At 38.9% G+C, this 15549-nt stretch overlaps 1 protein-coding gene across 7 annotated transcripts in view; it reads left to right on the plus strand.

Moving 5' to 3' along the window:
* The window catches only part of MYO3A (myosin IIIA), a 174406-nt gene that overhangs the window by 48970 nt on the left and 109887 nt on the right, over nt 1-15549 (plus strand). For all 7 annotated transcript variants that reach the window (XM_061436046.1, XM_061436045.1, XM_061436041.1 and 4 more), the window contains exons 7-9: nt 3586-3662; nt 10166-10311; nt 13481-13546. In XM_061436046.1, coding sequence (XP_061292030.1) covers nt 3586-3662; nt 10166-10311; nt 13481-13546 — 289 coding nt within the window. The remainder of the gene's footprint in view (nt 1-3585; nt 3663-10165; nt 10312-13480; nt 13547-15549) is intronic.

The raw sequence follows: 15549 nt of genomic DNA on the forward strand, positions 1-15549 counted from the left end.
TCAGACTCAGGGGTTTCTTATTCTACCTACTTGCATTTTTCCTTTTTCACTTATTTTGATACTTTTTTGTTTTTCCTGCTTCACATTCCAGGCTAAATTTTTCTTGTTTCCATACAGTTTACAGGGACCAGGTGTAAAACATCCTTTCTGCAGGATTCCAAAAAACTCTTAATATATGATACTCCACTAGCACTGTGGGCTTCCCTCATAGCTCAGTTGGTAAAGAATCTACTTGCAATGCAGGAGACCCTGGTTTGATTCCTGGGTCGGGAAGATCTGCTGGAGAAGGGAGAGGCTACCCACTCCAGTATTCTTGGGCTTCCCTTGTAGCTCAGCTGGTAAAGAATCTTCCTGCAATGTGGGGGACCTGGGCTTGATCCCTGGGTTGGGAAGATCCCCTGGAGAAGCAAAGACTACCCACTACAGTATTCTGGCCTGAAGACAGTCCATGGGATCACAAAGACACTACTGAGTGATTTTCACTTTCCCTTGCACCACTAACATCGTAACTCATTATCCCAGATATACCATTGGAGTGAAGAAATAGCCAATTTAATTATGAAATATTCATAATAGTTATATTTTAATACCATCCTTTAAAATTATCTTTGTATGTTTCATAATGTACATATCAATGTATCTGGAAACATATGGAAAGTGTATTAGGTATGCTTGCTCAGAAGTTCCTTGTTGTTTGGAATAGTGTGATCAAGAAAGGAGTTTGGAGGCCGGATGTTTGCTTTAAAAAATTCTAACTTTATATTAATATAAATAAAAGTAATATACTCTCATAATAATATAAAACCTAATGATCTTAGGCTTTGTAAACTCATTATTATTGGCCATTACCCTTGTTAATCTGCTCCTTTATGTGTAAAATCATTCTTGCTCTTGTATTAGAGTTCTGTGATTATAGGCAGCAGAACCTTAACTCTGACCCACTTAGGCAATGATACTGAAAATAGCACTGAGTGACATACAAAGTCAAGGGAGAGACTGGGCGATCTGGCCTCCTAGGAAAGGCCTGTGGCATCCCTGGACCTCCAGAACAGCATCACCTGGAGCAGCATCACCTGGGCGAATCCTTAGAGCCTCGACTTCGGGTGACTTGCTCTAGTCACCTCCTGGCCTGTCTCCATTCAAGACTCACATTTCCAAGAGAAAATCTGAATGGTCTGTCTTGGGTCCCGTAATACATCCTAATGAACTTCTCAGCATCTTTCTCCATATATTTCCTGTGGAATGTGGAGGGACGACCCTTTCCTGTCATCCATATCTATAAATTCAAACACCAGGGCATGACTGCTTGCTGAAAAATGCCAATTCTAGCAACATCATCTTTTCTTTATCCCCAGAAAGAAGAAATAACTATGAAATGATTAGTCTGTCACTTTCTTGCCAGAAGCAGAATTTTAGATATTTTACTGAATCATGTTTATTTTCTACCCCTTTTACATTTTGCTTAAATGACATTTGAATTCTCACAGAATCTTTATGAAGTTGAAACAGAAATGTTTTCTGAGGGAAAAATAGAATTTTTGATTTTTCATAAATCATTAGAAACTTAGAATAAATTTTAATAGATTTATAATCAATTTTAAATTAAATTTCTTTAAAATCTATTTACTCTTCCTACTTATAAAAATAAATTACTGTACTTGGATACTGTCATAAAAGTCAAGCTTATTTATGCCTTTAATTCATAGAAAAAGACAAGATGAAATGTTTAGATTAACATTTAATTTTTCTGGAAGCTAAAATACTTGGGGAGAGATGTGCATTTTGGAGAAACTCTATTATTCCCTTTCTTCAGATCATCTGTTAGAAATATTCAAGAGAATCTTCAATCTCAGATTAGTTCATCTTCTCTGAATTTCAAAAACAATTTCATGAGGATATTTTTTCTGTTAAATAATAAAATGTTTAAAGGCAAAATTTGAAGGCTTAGATACAGATCCCATTTAGGACAAGGTCCCACTTATTACATCAGTGGAGGAAGTCCTTGAGGGAAAGAATTAATGTGGAACCAAAACGTACCACTTAGGCCTCAGCTCAAGTATATTTCCACCAGTGAAAGGCTCTTTTGACTGAATATGAGTTTTGAATTTTCATGACCTTTGAATTTGATACCTCATCTTGGAGTTTTAAACGTTTTAAACGTCAATTAGTGTCTTTGTTCTACTTGACTTATAAGGTGAACAGCCAGAGCCTAAAACAAATGTGACACCCAGGAGGTACTTTTCAAAGCAAGGATGTCAGGGAGTTAAAGTTCACAATTTGGAACTAACAGAAGGAGAAGAGAGACACAGGTTGAGATGGTTGGATGGCATCACTGACTCAATGGACATGAGTTTCAGCAAACTCCAGGAAACGGTGAAGGACAGGGAAGCCTGGCGTGCTGCAGTCCATGGGGTCGCAAAGTGTCGGACATGACTTAGCAACTGAAAAACATGAAGTCCAGAGTGAGGTCAAGGGAAGAAGCATCATGCAGCCAGAGGAGCAGAAGTATGAGCCGTGAGGAGGGAGACTATACTCCAGATTTTCTTAAGAGCCAGTTATGATTATATCTAACCAGATAGAATTGATGGGATGACAAGATTGAAATATTTCGTTAAACTTCCTCATTGTAATCTTTCTGTGTATAGTCTCTCTAAAGGAAAATAACTGATCCTATTGATGCTGTTGGTTTAAATATTAATAGATGTGATGGACTGGCCAAAAGTTCATTCAGGTTTTCTTATAACAGCTTATGGAAAAACCTGAGTGAACATTTTTGGCCAACCCTAATAATTTATTTGAAACTTCCCGTCAGGTGTGATTTGTCCCAAGATGATAGATGGAAAATAATTTTATTTGCATTCACAAGTCACCTGCTATATGTATGCCACCATATGAAACAATCCAGTTCACTAGAATTTAATAGTGGGCTGCTGCTGCTGCTGCTGAGTCGCTTCAGTCATGTCCGACTCTGTGCGACCCCGTGGACGGCAGCCCACCAAGTCCTCTGTCCCTGGGATTCTCCAGGCAAGAATACTGGAGTGGGTTGCCATTTCCTTTTCCAATGCATGCATGCATGCTGAGTCACTTCAGTTGTGTCTGACTCTGTGTGACCCCATGGACAGCAGCCCATCAGGCTCCTCTGTCCACGGGATTCTCTAGGCAAGAATAATGGAGTGGGTTGCCATTTCCTTCTGCATTAGTAGTGAGAGGAAGGAGCAAAGGGAGCCTACCATTCAAATCAAAACTATGTACAAAAATATGCAATACAGACAAATAGTTTAAAATCTAGAAAGTCAAGGCTGTAGAGATTAGTATAATCTGGAGCAGATGAAGTCAGCATGGGGGAATTTAAGCTTGACATGGGGCTTTAAGTTTGAATAGGTTTGGATACGAGAAATAGGAAATAGGAGGACCGTTGTATGTCTTGGCTATGCAGACATCCTGAGTTCGGATGCCTTAAGGTGAAGTTCAAGTCCAGTGGCAGCTATAAGAGAATCATATTTGTTTGTAAGCAGATATTGCAGTTGAAATCTCCTTGACCTGAGTAATGAATGCAAGAAAGTAAGTCTCGTCTCTTCCTTCCAGGCGTGTCTGCTCAGCTCACCAGCACCTGGCACCGTCGGAACACATCTGTAGGAACGCCGTTTTGGATGGCTCCTGAGGTCGGATAGAGTTTTTTTGAGGGAGACACATGGTGTGATTGATCCTTTCTGAGTTTTGTTTTCATGCACGCTGTAGCTCCGTATGTGTGTTAGAATCTACTGGAAGAAAATGTCAGTTGTGTTGTCTATATGTGAGATATTTGCGTGTGTGAGGAGTGACATGGGAGATGATAAATGGGCTGTGAGCGAATATATGAATACACGAAAGACTGAATGAATAAGTCAGATGAGGTAGAGAGAAACTACAGTGGAATAGCACAGGTTTGAATTGCAGGTCCACTTACCTGCAAATTTTTGTCAATAAATATAGTGCCTGTATTGTCATTTTACAGTTTTTCTTTTTTTATTGAAGTATAGGTGATATACAATGTTGTGTTTCTGCTGTACAGCAAAGTGATTAAGTTATACATATATATGTTCGTTTTCATATTCTTTTTCATTATAGGTTATTACAAAGTATTGAGTATAATTCCCTGTTCTGTACAGTCGGAGAAGGCAATGGCACCCCACTCCAGTACTCTTGCCTGCTAAATCCCATGGATGGAGGGGCCTGGTGGGCTGTAGTCCATGGGGTCACCAAGAGTCAGATACGACCGATCGACTTCACTTTCACTTTTCACTTTCATGCATTGGAGAAGGAAATGGCAACCCACTCCAGTGTTCTTGCCTGGATGGGGGAGCCTGGTGGGCTGCCGTCTGTGGGGTCGCAGAGAGTTGGACACGACTAAAGTGACTTAGCAGCAGCAGCAGTACAGTAGAATCTTGTGGTTTATTCCTTTTATACATAGTAGTTTGTATCTACTAATCCCCAATCTCATTTTACAGATCTTTAAATTAACTAAATATGGGGAAAAGTTTGTGTTTAATCAGAGCTCACAATGTATGGATTCAAAAGAACCAGGGTTTGAGACCTGGTTCTAGCCAAACTGTTTCAGCTTCCTGCCCTTGGGTGAGTCATATATCAGTTTCTCTGTTTTTGAGGCAGAGATAGAAGTATGTGGATTTTCGACTGTCAGGAGATTGGAACCCTTAACCCATGTATTTCTCAGGGGTGAGCTATACTCACAACCTTATGTTTTCATTAAATATACTTTTTATTGGAATATAATTGCATTATAATGCTGTGCTTCTGCTGTACAACGAAGTGAATTAGCTGTATGTATACATATACCTCCCTCTTGAGCCTCCTTCCAACCCCTGCTTCCCCATCCCAACCCTTTAGGTCATCACAGAGTGCCCAGCTGAGCTCCCTGTACTATACGATAGGTTCTCATTAGTTATTTATTTTGTACACAGTAGTGTACATGTCAATCCCAAGCTCCCAGTTCATCCCACCTTACATTTCCTCTGCTGTGTCCACATGTACCTTCTCTAAGTCTGCATCTCTATTCCTGCCCTGAAAATAGGTTCATCTGTACCACTTTTGTAGATTCCACATATATGCATTAATATCTTTCTGACTTACTTCACTCTGTGTGACAGACCCTAGGTCTATCACATCTCTACAGATGACCCAACTTTGTTCTTTTTAATGGCTAATATTCCATTGTATGGGCTTCTCCGATATCTCAGTGGTAGAGAATCTGCCTACAATGCAGGAGACGCAGGAGACCTGGGTTCGATCCCTGGGTCCAGAAGATCCCCTGGAGGAGGGCATGGCAACCCACTCCAGTATTCTTGCCCAGAGATTCCCATGGACAGAGATGCCTTGCGGCCATGGTCCATGGGGTCACAAAGAGTTGGACATGACTGAGTGACTGAACGCATATTTAGTACATAGCATATTCCATATTAAAAAACAGAGACATTACTTTGGCAACAAAGGTCCATCTAGTCAAGGCTATGGTTTTTCCAGTGGTCATGTATGGATGTGAGAGTTGGATTGCAAAGAAAGCTGAGCACCAAAGAATTGATGCTTTTGAAGTGTGGTGTTGGAGAAGACTCTTGAGAGTCCCTTGGACTGCAAGGAGATCCAACCAGTCCATTCTAAGGAGATCAGTCCTGGGTGTTCATTGGAAAGACTGATGCTGAAGCTGAAACTCCAATACTTTGGCCACCTCATGTGAAGAGTTGACTCATTGGAAAACACTCTGATGCTGGAAGGGATTGGGGGCAAGAGGAAAAGGGGACGACAGAGGATGAGATGGCTGGACGGCATCACCAACTCAATGGACGTGAGTTTGAGTGAACTCCGGGAGTTGGTGATGAACAGGGAGGCCTGGCATGCTGCGATTCATGGGGTCGCAGAGTCGGACACGACTGAGTGACTGAACTGAACTGAACTGAACTGACCTCATCTTTATTCATTCTTCTGTCAGTGGACATCTAGGTTGCACATATCTCTGTTAATGATATTTAGATTTTGTTTTTAAGTTGGATAGAAATATAAAAGTGCCTTTTTTGTTGTTCAGTTGCTCAGTCTTGTCTGACTCTTTGCGACCCCATGGACTGCAACATGCCAGGCTTATCTGCTCTTAACCATCTCCTGGAGTCTGCTTAAACTCATGTCCATTGAGACAGTGAAATCATCCAACCATCTCATCCTCTGTCATCCCGTTCTCCTTCTGCCTTCAGTCTTTCCCAGCATCAGGGTCTTTTCCAATGAGGTGGTCTTCACATCAGGTGGCCAAAGTATTGGAGTTTCAGCTTCAGCTTCAGTCCTTTCAATGAATATTCAGGGTTGATTTCCTTTAGGATTGACTGGTTTGATCTCCTTACCGTCCAAGGGACTCTCAAGAGTCTTCTCTAGCACCGCAGTTCAAAAGCATCAATTCTTTGGTGCTTAGCCTTTTTTATTGTCCAGTTCTCACATCCATACATGACTACCGGAAAAACTATAGCCTTGAGTATACGGACCTTTGTCGGCAAAATAGTCATTTCTGCTTTTTAATACGCTGTCTAGATTTGTCATTGTTTTTCTTCCAAGGAGCAAGCGTCTTCTAATTTCATGGCTGCCGTCACCATCTGCAGTGATTTTGGAGCCCAAGAAAATAAAGTCTCTTACTGTTTTCCATTCTTTCCCCATCTATTTGCCATGAAGTGGTGGGAGCAGATACCATGATCTCCGTATTTTGAATGTTGAGTTTTCAGCCAGCTTTTCACTCTCTTTTTTCACTTTCATCAACAGGCTGTTTAAATTCCTCTTTGCCTTCTGCCATAAGGGTCATGTCATCTGCATATCTGAGGTTATTGATGTTTCTCCCCGCAATCTTGATTCTAGCTTGTACTTCATTCAGCACAGCATTTCACATGATGTAGTCTGTATATAAGTTAAATAAGCAGGATGACAATATACAGCCTTGACTTTATTTAAAATCAGATGTGGGCTTTTAACCTATATTTATAGTAGGTCCTATGTTGAGTGTCTCTGCTTAGGGCCACATCACACCTCGAAGATTCTTTTGAGCATAACCTGTGGGAAGATGTAAAAAACTGCTAAAATAGTTGAGGAAAAGTTTTCTAGAGTTACATCTTTTCTCCACAGTCACTTTAATGTTAATGCTTTTAATCCTTTTAGTTATATTTATCAGTAAAGAACATTTATGTTTGAAAACTCTGCCGTCTTTGGGAAACGCTCTGCTATTTGCCTACATCTTTCTAGAGAGTGACAGGAAGAGAAGTAATTTAAATACTACATTAATATTGCAAAATCATAGAATTAAATTTGCTGGAGGATTAAGTCCTGGTGTGCTGTTCCTATGTTGATACTAATTCAATTACTACTTGCAAAAAAAGTTAAAATGTAAGTGTATTGTAAAATATGGAGAAATGATAAATTATCTTAAACTTTAAAAATAAAATATGTGTAGACTGTATAGTCATATAAGCAAAAACAAAATTAAATAAAAGAATTTCCAATGTGGGTTTTTTTCTTCAATTCTGATATATTACTAGTGTTTTAAAAGCTTGTGAAAAGTTTAAAAATAAGAAATTAATAACATCTAGCTGTAATACCAAGCTTTATATCGTATCTACATATATGAATAATTACTATAATAAATGCTATAATATAACTATGATTTCTATTAAATAATTAATAGTCTAGTTTTATATTTTTAATATACTAATTTATAGTAACAAAGCCATTATTATATTTTAAGTTTGTCATTTAGTAAAAACTATTTTGATTAGTAGATCTTAGAAGCACTCTATGAGTAAAGTTAATATTTTTATCTAAAATATAACTATTAGAGTAATAAATGAGTTAATAATTAAAATTAATACTCCTTACTATGCAATTATTAGACAGTCATTTTACTGATAAGTCATTATTTACTATTAATAAGCCTGCTGCTGCTAAGTTGCTGCTAAGTCACTTCAGTCGTGTCCGACTCTGTGTGACCACAGCCCACCAGGCTCCCCCGTCCCTGGGATTCTCCAGGCAAGAACACTGGAGTGGGTTGCCATTTCCTTCTCCAATGCATGAAAGTGAAGAGTGAAAGTGAAATCGCTCAGTCGTGTCTGACCCTCAGCGACCCCATGGACTGCAGCCCACCAGGCTCCTCCGTCCATGGGATTTTCCAGGCAAGAGTGGTGGAGTGGGGTGCCATTGCCTTCTCCCATTAATAAGCCTACTGTAGCACAGACACGGTTTGAAAGTGCTTTCCTGCTCAGCCAACCAATAATATATAAAAGAGAAAGGTTCACTGTGGTCTTTTCAAATTATCCTATAGATATATGTTTAACATTTTGTGCATATTATATTCATTTAGCATTTGCCAACTTTTGAATGATTGGCAATACTTCAGTAAATTTCCGCTTACCTAGAATTGTTGAAGAATGTGTTTTGAATAATCAACTATTTAGTTAATGAAGACATCGCATAAATACCAGCTCTTTGTTATTCAGGTCTAATTTCTAAGAATTAGAAAACAACAAGGTAAACAAGGTTGTTATAAGTTGAAAAGTGGTATTCTTGATTTGACATCCTTTTCAATTAAATTCTAGACCAAAGGTAGCATTTGTTTATTATGTAAAGCCATCCTTCCCAGAATATGTGTGTTTCATGGTGAAGGCGAGACAGTGGCTGTGATAGGTTACCATGTAACTTATCGTACAAGCCAGGACAATTTGGAGAGTGAACCGGGAAGGTATTTATAATGAGTCTAGGGAAGTGAGCGTAAACTAAGAATGTCATGGGTACATTGTGCCCACTGTGCCAGCATAGGGATGTTTTAATGTGTTAAATTTGATGTTAAGTGGAGTCAGAAAGGTGAAACCCTATTCCAGACAGGATCTTAGATTTCTTTTATCTCATTTCATATTACTGTAATTTAATGATAAGAAGTCTAACCTGCCATCATCCCCAGATTATGTTTTATTTATCTCGTGAGTTGGCATTCACAACATGTAAAAATTTTTTTCTTGTCAGTGACATCCTGTGATTAGTGGAATTTTAAAAAACCTGATTGTAGCTTAACAGAGACTTTGCCGACAAAGGTCAGTATAGTCAAAGCTATGGTTTTTCCAGTAGTCATGTATGGATGTGAGAACTGGACCATAAAGAAGGCTAAGTGCTGAAGAATCGATGCTTTTGAACTGTGGTGCTCGAGAAGACTCTTGAGAGTCCCTTGGGCTGCAAGGAGATAAAACCAGTCAATCCTAAAGGAAATTAACCTTAAATATTCATTGGAAGGACTGATGCTGAAGCTGAAGCTCCAGTACTTTGGCCACCTGATGTGAAGAGCCACCTCATTGGAAAAGACCCTGATTCTGGGAGAGATTGAAGGCAGGAGGAGAAGGGAGAGACAGAGGATGAGATGGTTAGATAGCATCACCAACTCAATGGACATGAGTTTGAGCAAACTCGGGGAGATAGTAAAGGATAGGAACCCTGGTGTGCTGTAGTCCATGGGGTCACAAAGAGTCAGACACAACTGAGCAACTGCACAACAACAGGATTTACTGTCTAGTGTGCTCCCAGGTAACTACTAACATCTTATCAATGTTTATTTTTATCCAGTTATTTTTCTCTTGTTGATGGCATAAGCCTTTTTGTATTTCTCCACACTTGTCGCATTTTTGCCTTCAAGTTGTCAAAAAAGATGGAGGCCATATACCTAGGCTTCCCGCAAGCTTATTTTTCTTTGTATCCTTCAATTTTTGTTAAAGATGTGTTCTTTATCTTTGCCAAGATGAATGACTGTATTTACTAATCAAATGTTTATCAGATGATTATCATTGCACAAGTTTAAGCTGTATGTTTGATCCCATCCCTTCCCATTAGGTATACTTTTTCATTCCCCTTTCTGTTTTGCATTTTCAAAAATACTTTTTTTTTCATAGACTTCTTCCCTTATTGTTTTCAATCCTGCTAAGATATTCTGCATTCTTAGAATAAAACTGCTGCTACTAATCATAATTTGAGGTTTTACTTCCCCATGTTACTGCCTTGGCTGGGAGCTCTCAAAGCTCATGAGTTTGAATACTTACACATCATTCTAAGCATTTTCCTATGTGCTTATTGAAGTTGTAAGCTTCCTTTTTCTTTCATTTTCTACTAGGTGATTGCATGTGAACAGCAACTGGATACAACTTACGATGCCAGATGTGACACGTGGTCCCTGGGGATCACGGCCATTGAGCTGGGGGATGGAGATCCTCCACTAGCTGACCTGCATCCCATGAGAGCACTTTTCAAAATACCCAGGTCAGAGGGCTCTCACGTGGGTCCAGTACCTGCCAATTTTCTCTCTTCCTCCAGCCACTGAATCCTTGTCAAGCTCTTCATGGAAATATCCAGATATATTCCAAAAGGTTGGGAGCAGAGTGGCCTGGAATATCATTCTGCTTCTTTCAAGACACTGTTTTTGTACCGTAGTTTTATTTTCCCTGGTCTAAGTACAAGAGCTTTCTTTTGGTATTGTGTTTTTTGTTTTTTTTTTTTTTTTCTTTAGCAAGGATTTGAGCTTGGAAAACAGCACTTCCTATCACTCTTGATTCACTCCCAGATTCGTCAGTGAGGCTCCCTGGTCCACAGTCCGTGTAACAGTAATGTGCTCTGTTCTGCTCTTATCAATCTAACAATTTTTTATTACTTGCTAACACTTCCCTTTCTTTAGAGCTTTAAAATGATAGTATTAATAAAGTTAGAAGTAGAATTTTTGATAAAATAATAATGATTTTAAATATGTTAGTGTTTTGAATATATTAATATAAAACATTAAGCTTAGAAAAATAATCTCTTTGGAGCCAGGAAGACACTTTCCTGTGTAGACACCTCCCCTTTTATATGTGTTGTCAGATTTTCCCTCTTGCTTATCACTAATTAAACACTGTGTATGTTTTGGTTAGTTCCTAGATGTTTCAGAAAACTGACATGAAAAGACTGCCTATTTTTATTATACATGTATTATCTTTTAAAGACTTTCTTTTCAAAATATTATTTATTTTTTATTTTTGGTTGCATTGGATCTTCATTGCTGTGCATGGACTTTCTCTAGTTGCAAAAAACAGGGGCCAGTCTCTAGTTGTGGTGCTCAGGTTTCTCATTGTGGTGGCTTCCGTTTTTGAGGAACGTGGACTCTAGGGCACGTGGGTTTCAGTAGCTGCAGCCTGAGGACTCAGTAGTTGTGGCTCGTGCATTAGTTGCTCTGCAGCATGTGGAATCTTCCTGGACCAGGGATGAAACTCATGTCCCTTGCATTGGCAGGTGGATTCTTATCCACTGTATGACCAGGGAAATCCTAAAGACTTTCTTATGGATTTCGCCTGCTATCTTAATTTTAATGAAATGCACAGAGAGGGCCTATGGGAACATGGGTCCAGGGTGGAGAGATGAGGTATGCTAAAATTTGTTCCTACACTCTCCATTAAATAAATTGTGGGATCCTAATGCCTGTAGAACATTGAATCATATGTAAAAGCCTGGTCGGGGGTGGTTCCAGTCCGAAAGAAATAATGCCAATATGACCTATTCATTTCCAAATAGATCTATTTAGAATATTTGGCATGGAATTAAATTAGTGTAAAACATTCAAATTTGTTTTTAAGTTTACCTTGTAATTTTCTGTCCTGCCTGTATTTACTGAGTTATAATACCTTAAATATATATCATCCTTTGCATAACAATTTCAATGTATCTCTAAGGTCTTACTGTTTATAAAATATATTGCTTATTAATAAGTGGGGCTTCCCAGGTAGCACTAGTAGTAAAGAACCTGCCTACCAATGCAGGAGATGTAAGAGATGCAGGTTCAATATCTGAGTCAGAAGATCTCTGGAGGAGGGCATGGCAACCGATTCCAGTATTCTTACTTGGAGAATCCCATAGACAGAGGAGCCTCACAGGCTACGGTCCATAGGGTCGCACAGAGTCAGACATTACTGAAGCAACTTAGCACACACAGAAAGTGTGGAAATGAGATTACAGAAAAAGAGCAGAAAACCTGCTCTGTATCAGGTCTAAGGCATTTCATTAAATTTGAGGAAAACCAACAGAATCTGTATATCCTAATTCCTGTTGTCATTCTGTATGTGAGATGAAGCGCTGTTTTCCCTGAGCTATTTAAATTATGGTTTATATGAACATAGTTAGCCCAGGGTTATTACTCTTAATGATGATGCCACATGAAAGAAGGATGCTACTGTTGATCTATATGGTACCTGTGAGCAAGGCACCTCTGGAAACTGCACCATCTCAGTTGTTTATTATTCCTTGTGCCGCCAGTATATCTTTAAAATAGAGTTCTAAGAATACTGACTGAAGAAATAATTAGGAAAAAAGGAGGATCTGTAAAGCTACCTAGTTCTGAATGTTCTAAAATCATCAAAATCTTGCTCTACTCAAAGCAAACCAGTAAATCTCTTAGAAGAGTTTTTCAGAACAAGAAGCCAAGCAAAATTGTTGGAGAAAAGAATTACTTCTTTTAATGTGCAAATCAGCAATCTTCAAATAGTCCTAAGGATTGTAAAATGAGCTTTCAGTGTGATCTAGTGGATGAGTAGCTGCACTTTTCTTTAATGAGCCTGTACAGACTGTACATTAATTTCATTTTAAGCTATTTAAGGAGTAAAGCAGAGCTGAAGACAAAGTATTTCCATTCCACTAATGAAAACAAAGAGCTGTTGGAATTAACATAAAGCGGTACTTCAGGATATTCAACTATCACGGTTATCGTGGTTGATCAGTGTTGCTTGATTACAGTTAGAGATCAGCCTCATTTTCAGATGATGTTCCTTTGTGTTCATGAACATCACAAAAAAGAAAAGATTTGTTCAGCTTAAAATGAAAGGAATTAATAACAGAATCTTGCAGTGGCATTCAGAGCTTTATTGCCAATCATATTTTCCAGTTCCTTACTTTTGTAATCTTGTTTCTGGCCATCTACCCAAGTAACAACAGAACAAGTCATAAAGGCACTCTTCTATAAAGGCCTCTCTGCTAAGGTTTCTTGCATATTCTGAATAATCCTCCTTTCCAGTCACCTTTGTGTCTCCTGAACATCAGAGATTTTTGTAGGACTCAAAGTAAAAAAATCTTTTCCCCAGGAGCCATTGTTTCTAATCAGCTAAGTATTTATGTTTTCCTCTAGGGCTCTCAGTTCAAAGTAAGAAGGTTGTTTCGAAGAAAAAAAGAAAGATCAGCTGGGAAAAAAATAGGTATATTATGTGCTTTCAGAGAAGCAAGAGACCTGTCATTCCATATAAAGAATGATTAATAACTAATTATCTGTCTTTGAATTGGAAAATGATGGTAATACTTGATTATACCTGGCAGGATTTGAATGCAGTGATGCATTAGTCTGTCCAGTCCTGCCTATTAATTTTGTCCTGCCTGGCCAATGTGTACTATCCAACCTTGTATCTTATTTTTCTAGGAATCCACCCCCAAAACTGAGGCAACCTGAGATATGGTCAGCAGAATTCAATGACTTCATCAGCAAGTGAGTAACAATAGAGTTTTTTCTTTTTATTATTATTTTTTTGATTTTGATGTGGGCCATTCCAGGTGGCACTAGTGGTAAAGAACCCAGCTGCCAATGCAGGAGACTTAAGAGCCCCAGGTTCGATCCCAGAGTCAGGAAGGTTCCCTGGAGGAGGGTATGGCAACCCACTCCAGTATTCTTGCCTGGAAATCCCATGGACAGAGAAGCCTAGCAAGCTACAGTCCATAGGGTCACACAGAGTCAGACATGACTGAAGCGATTTAGCAGGCACACATTTTTAATGTCCTTATTGAACTTATTACAATATTGCTTCTGTTCTGTGTTTTGGTATTTTTTTTTTTTTGCCAGGAAGCATGTAGGATCTTAGCTTCTCGACCAGGGATCGAACCCACACCCCCTGCATTTGAAGACAAAGTTTAACCATTGGACCACCAGGAGAGTCCTTAGAGTCTTTTAGAGGAGTCAAAGAAATTCCATCGTGCTCTATGACTTTGAGATGGGCCTTTTATAATCATTCCTCCAAGCTTCTGACTCTCCTCTTTATCTATTAAATAATCCTAGAGGTTCCCATGATCTTCATCAAAACAAGCATTTGTAGTGTCTTCTGAATGTTCAGTGAACTTATTATTGTTTCGATAATGATCTCAGGGTCACATTCATTCTATCGATGACTGTGCTTCTGCAGACGTTGCATCACCCATGAATGGTTTCTTCTGTCCACTTGCCTTTTGCAATCTTGCCCTTAGCATCTCCCACCTTCTTACCAATCATATAGTCAGTCAGTTATTTAGCCCTTCAGTTATCTGCATCACTAATTGTTATCACAGCCAGGGAGTTTTCATTACACTTGGTAAGTCAGATAATCATACAGATAAAATCTTAGATATTTGAAAATAACTTTTAATTTGACAGATGTTTAGTATAAATGCAGTGCCTCCAGACAACTGAGCAGAAGCTATGCATCAGCTATTTCTAAATCTGTCCATGAAATTTTTTTCACAGTCTTTCTCATGACTTCACCTTGAAAAAATAAGGGAAGGGATGACTGAAGGTTTTGAATGGGAGAGAAGGGGTCATTAAGCTTGAATGTGTCAAACTTCACTCAGAAAATGTAAAAAGGGAAAAAAAGTAGAGGAACTAATCACCTTTGTCACATTGAAATTGCTGGTTTTCATACCAAGAATATCTGCTTGTTTCTATAGAGGTAAGAGGCTGATTTAAGGGTTATGCAAACACAAGAAAGTGGCAATGTTTTTTCTTTTAGTTTCTACTTAACTAATCATTGCTACATATGTACTACACACTGCATAATATTTAATGAACTGCAGCCGAATTCCTTAGATCTCATAGGAGAATCGTTGGTAACTTTGAAGTGTTCCCCACGACTTGTAGTCATGACTCATGTGGGCAGATCCTTCCATTCGGATCCGTTAAATGCAGCTTGGTGACTTGGACATATTCCATACAGTTTCACCTTTGAGAAGCATTTCCTCTTTTCCTTCAGGCAGTTAGGTCTCTGCCCGGGAAGCTCTTCCTGTCCTTGGTTCCTCTTCCTCTAATACCATTTCTTCTTTTATTTCACTCCCTGTTTAGAGATCTTGCTCCCTAAATAGACAGTAAACAACTCCAGGGCACCACATGTGCCTTACTTTTCATTCTAAGTCCAGTGGCTGGCACACAGCAGTTTAACTGTTAAGGTTTTACCTGAATAAAATAATCTCCAATGTGATTAATCTCAGTACATAGATACAAGTGTTGCAGGTGGCAGAAATTGACACATTGTGCTAAACTAAATGAAAACTAAAAGCATATCTTATTTTGAGACATTGTCATCCTTATTCTTTAGCATCTTTTAGCATCCCTGGGTAGTATCTCTTTGTGTTTGTAAGCTAAGTTGCTAGTGTCTGACTCTTTGCAACCCTGTGGGCTGTAGCCCACTAGGCTCCTCTATCCATGGCGATTCTCCAGGCAAGAATACTGGAGTGGGTTGCCGTGCCCTC

This window comes from Bos javanicus, chromosome 13 (genome assembly GCF_032452875.1).
Source record: "Bos javanicus breed banteng chromosome 13, ARS-OSU_banteng_1.0, whole genome shotgun sequence".
In the NCBI taxonomy this organism is placed as follows: domain Eukaryota; kingdom Metazoa; phylum Chordata; class Mammalia; order Artiodactyla; family Bovidae; genus Bos; species Bos javanicus.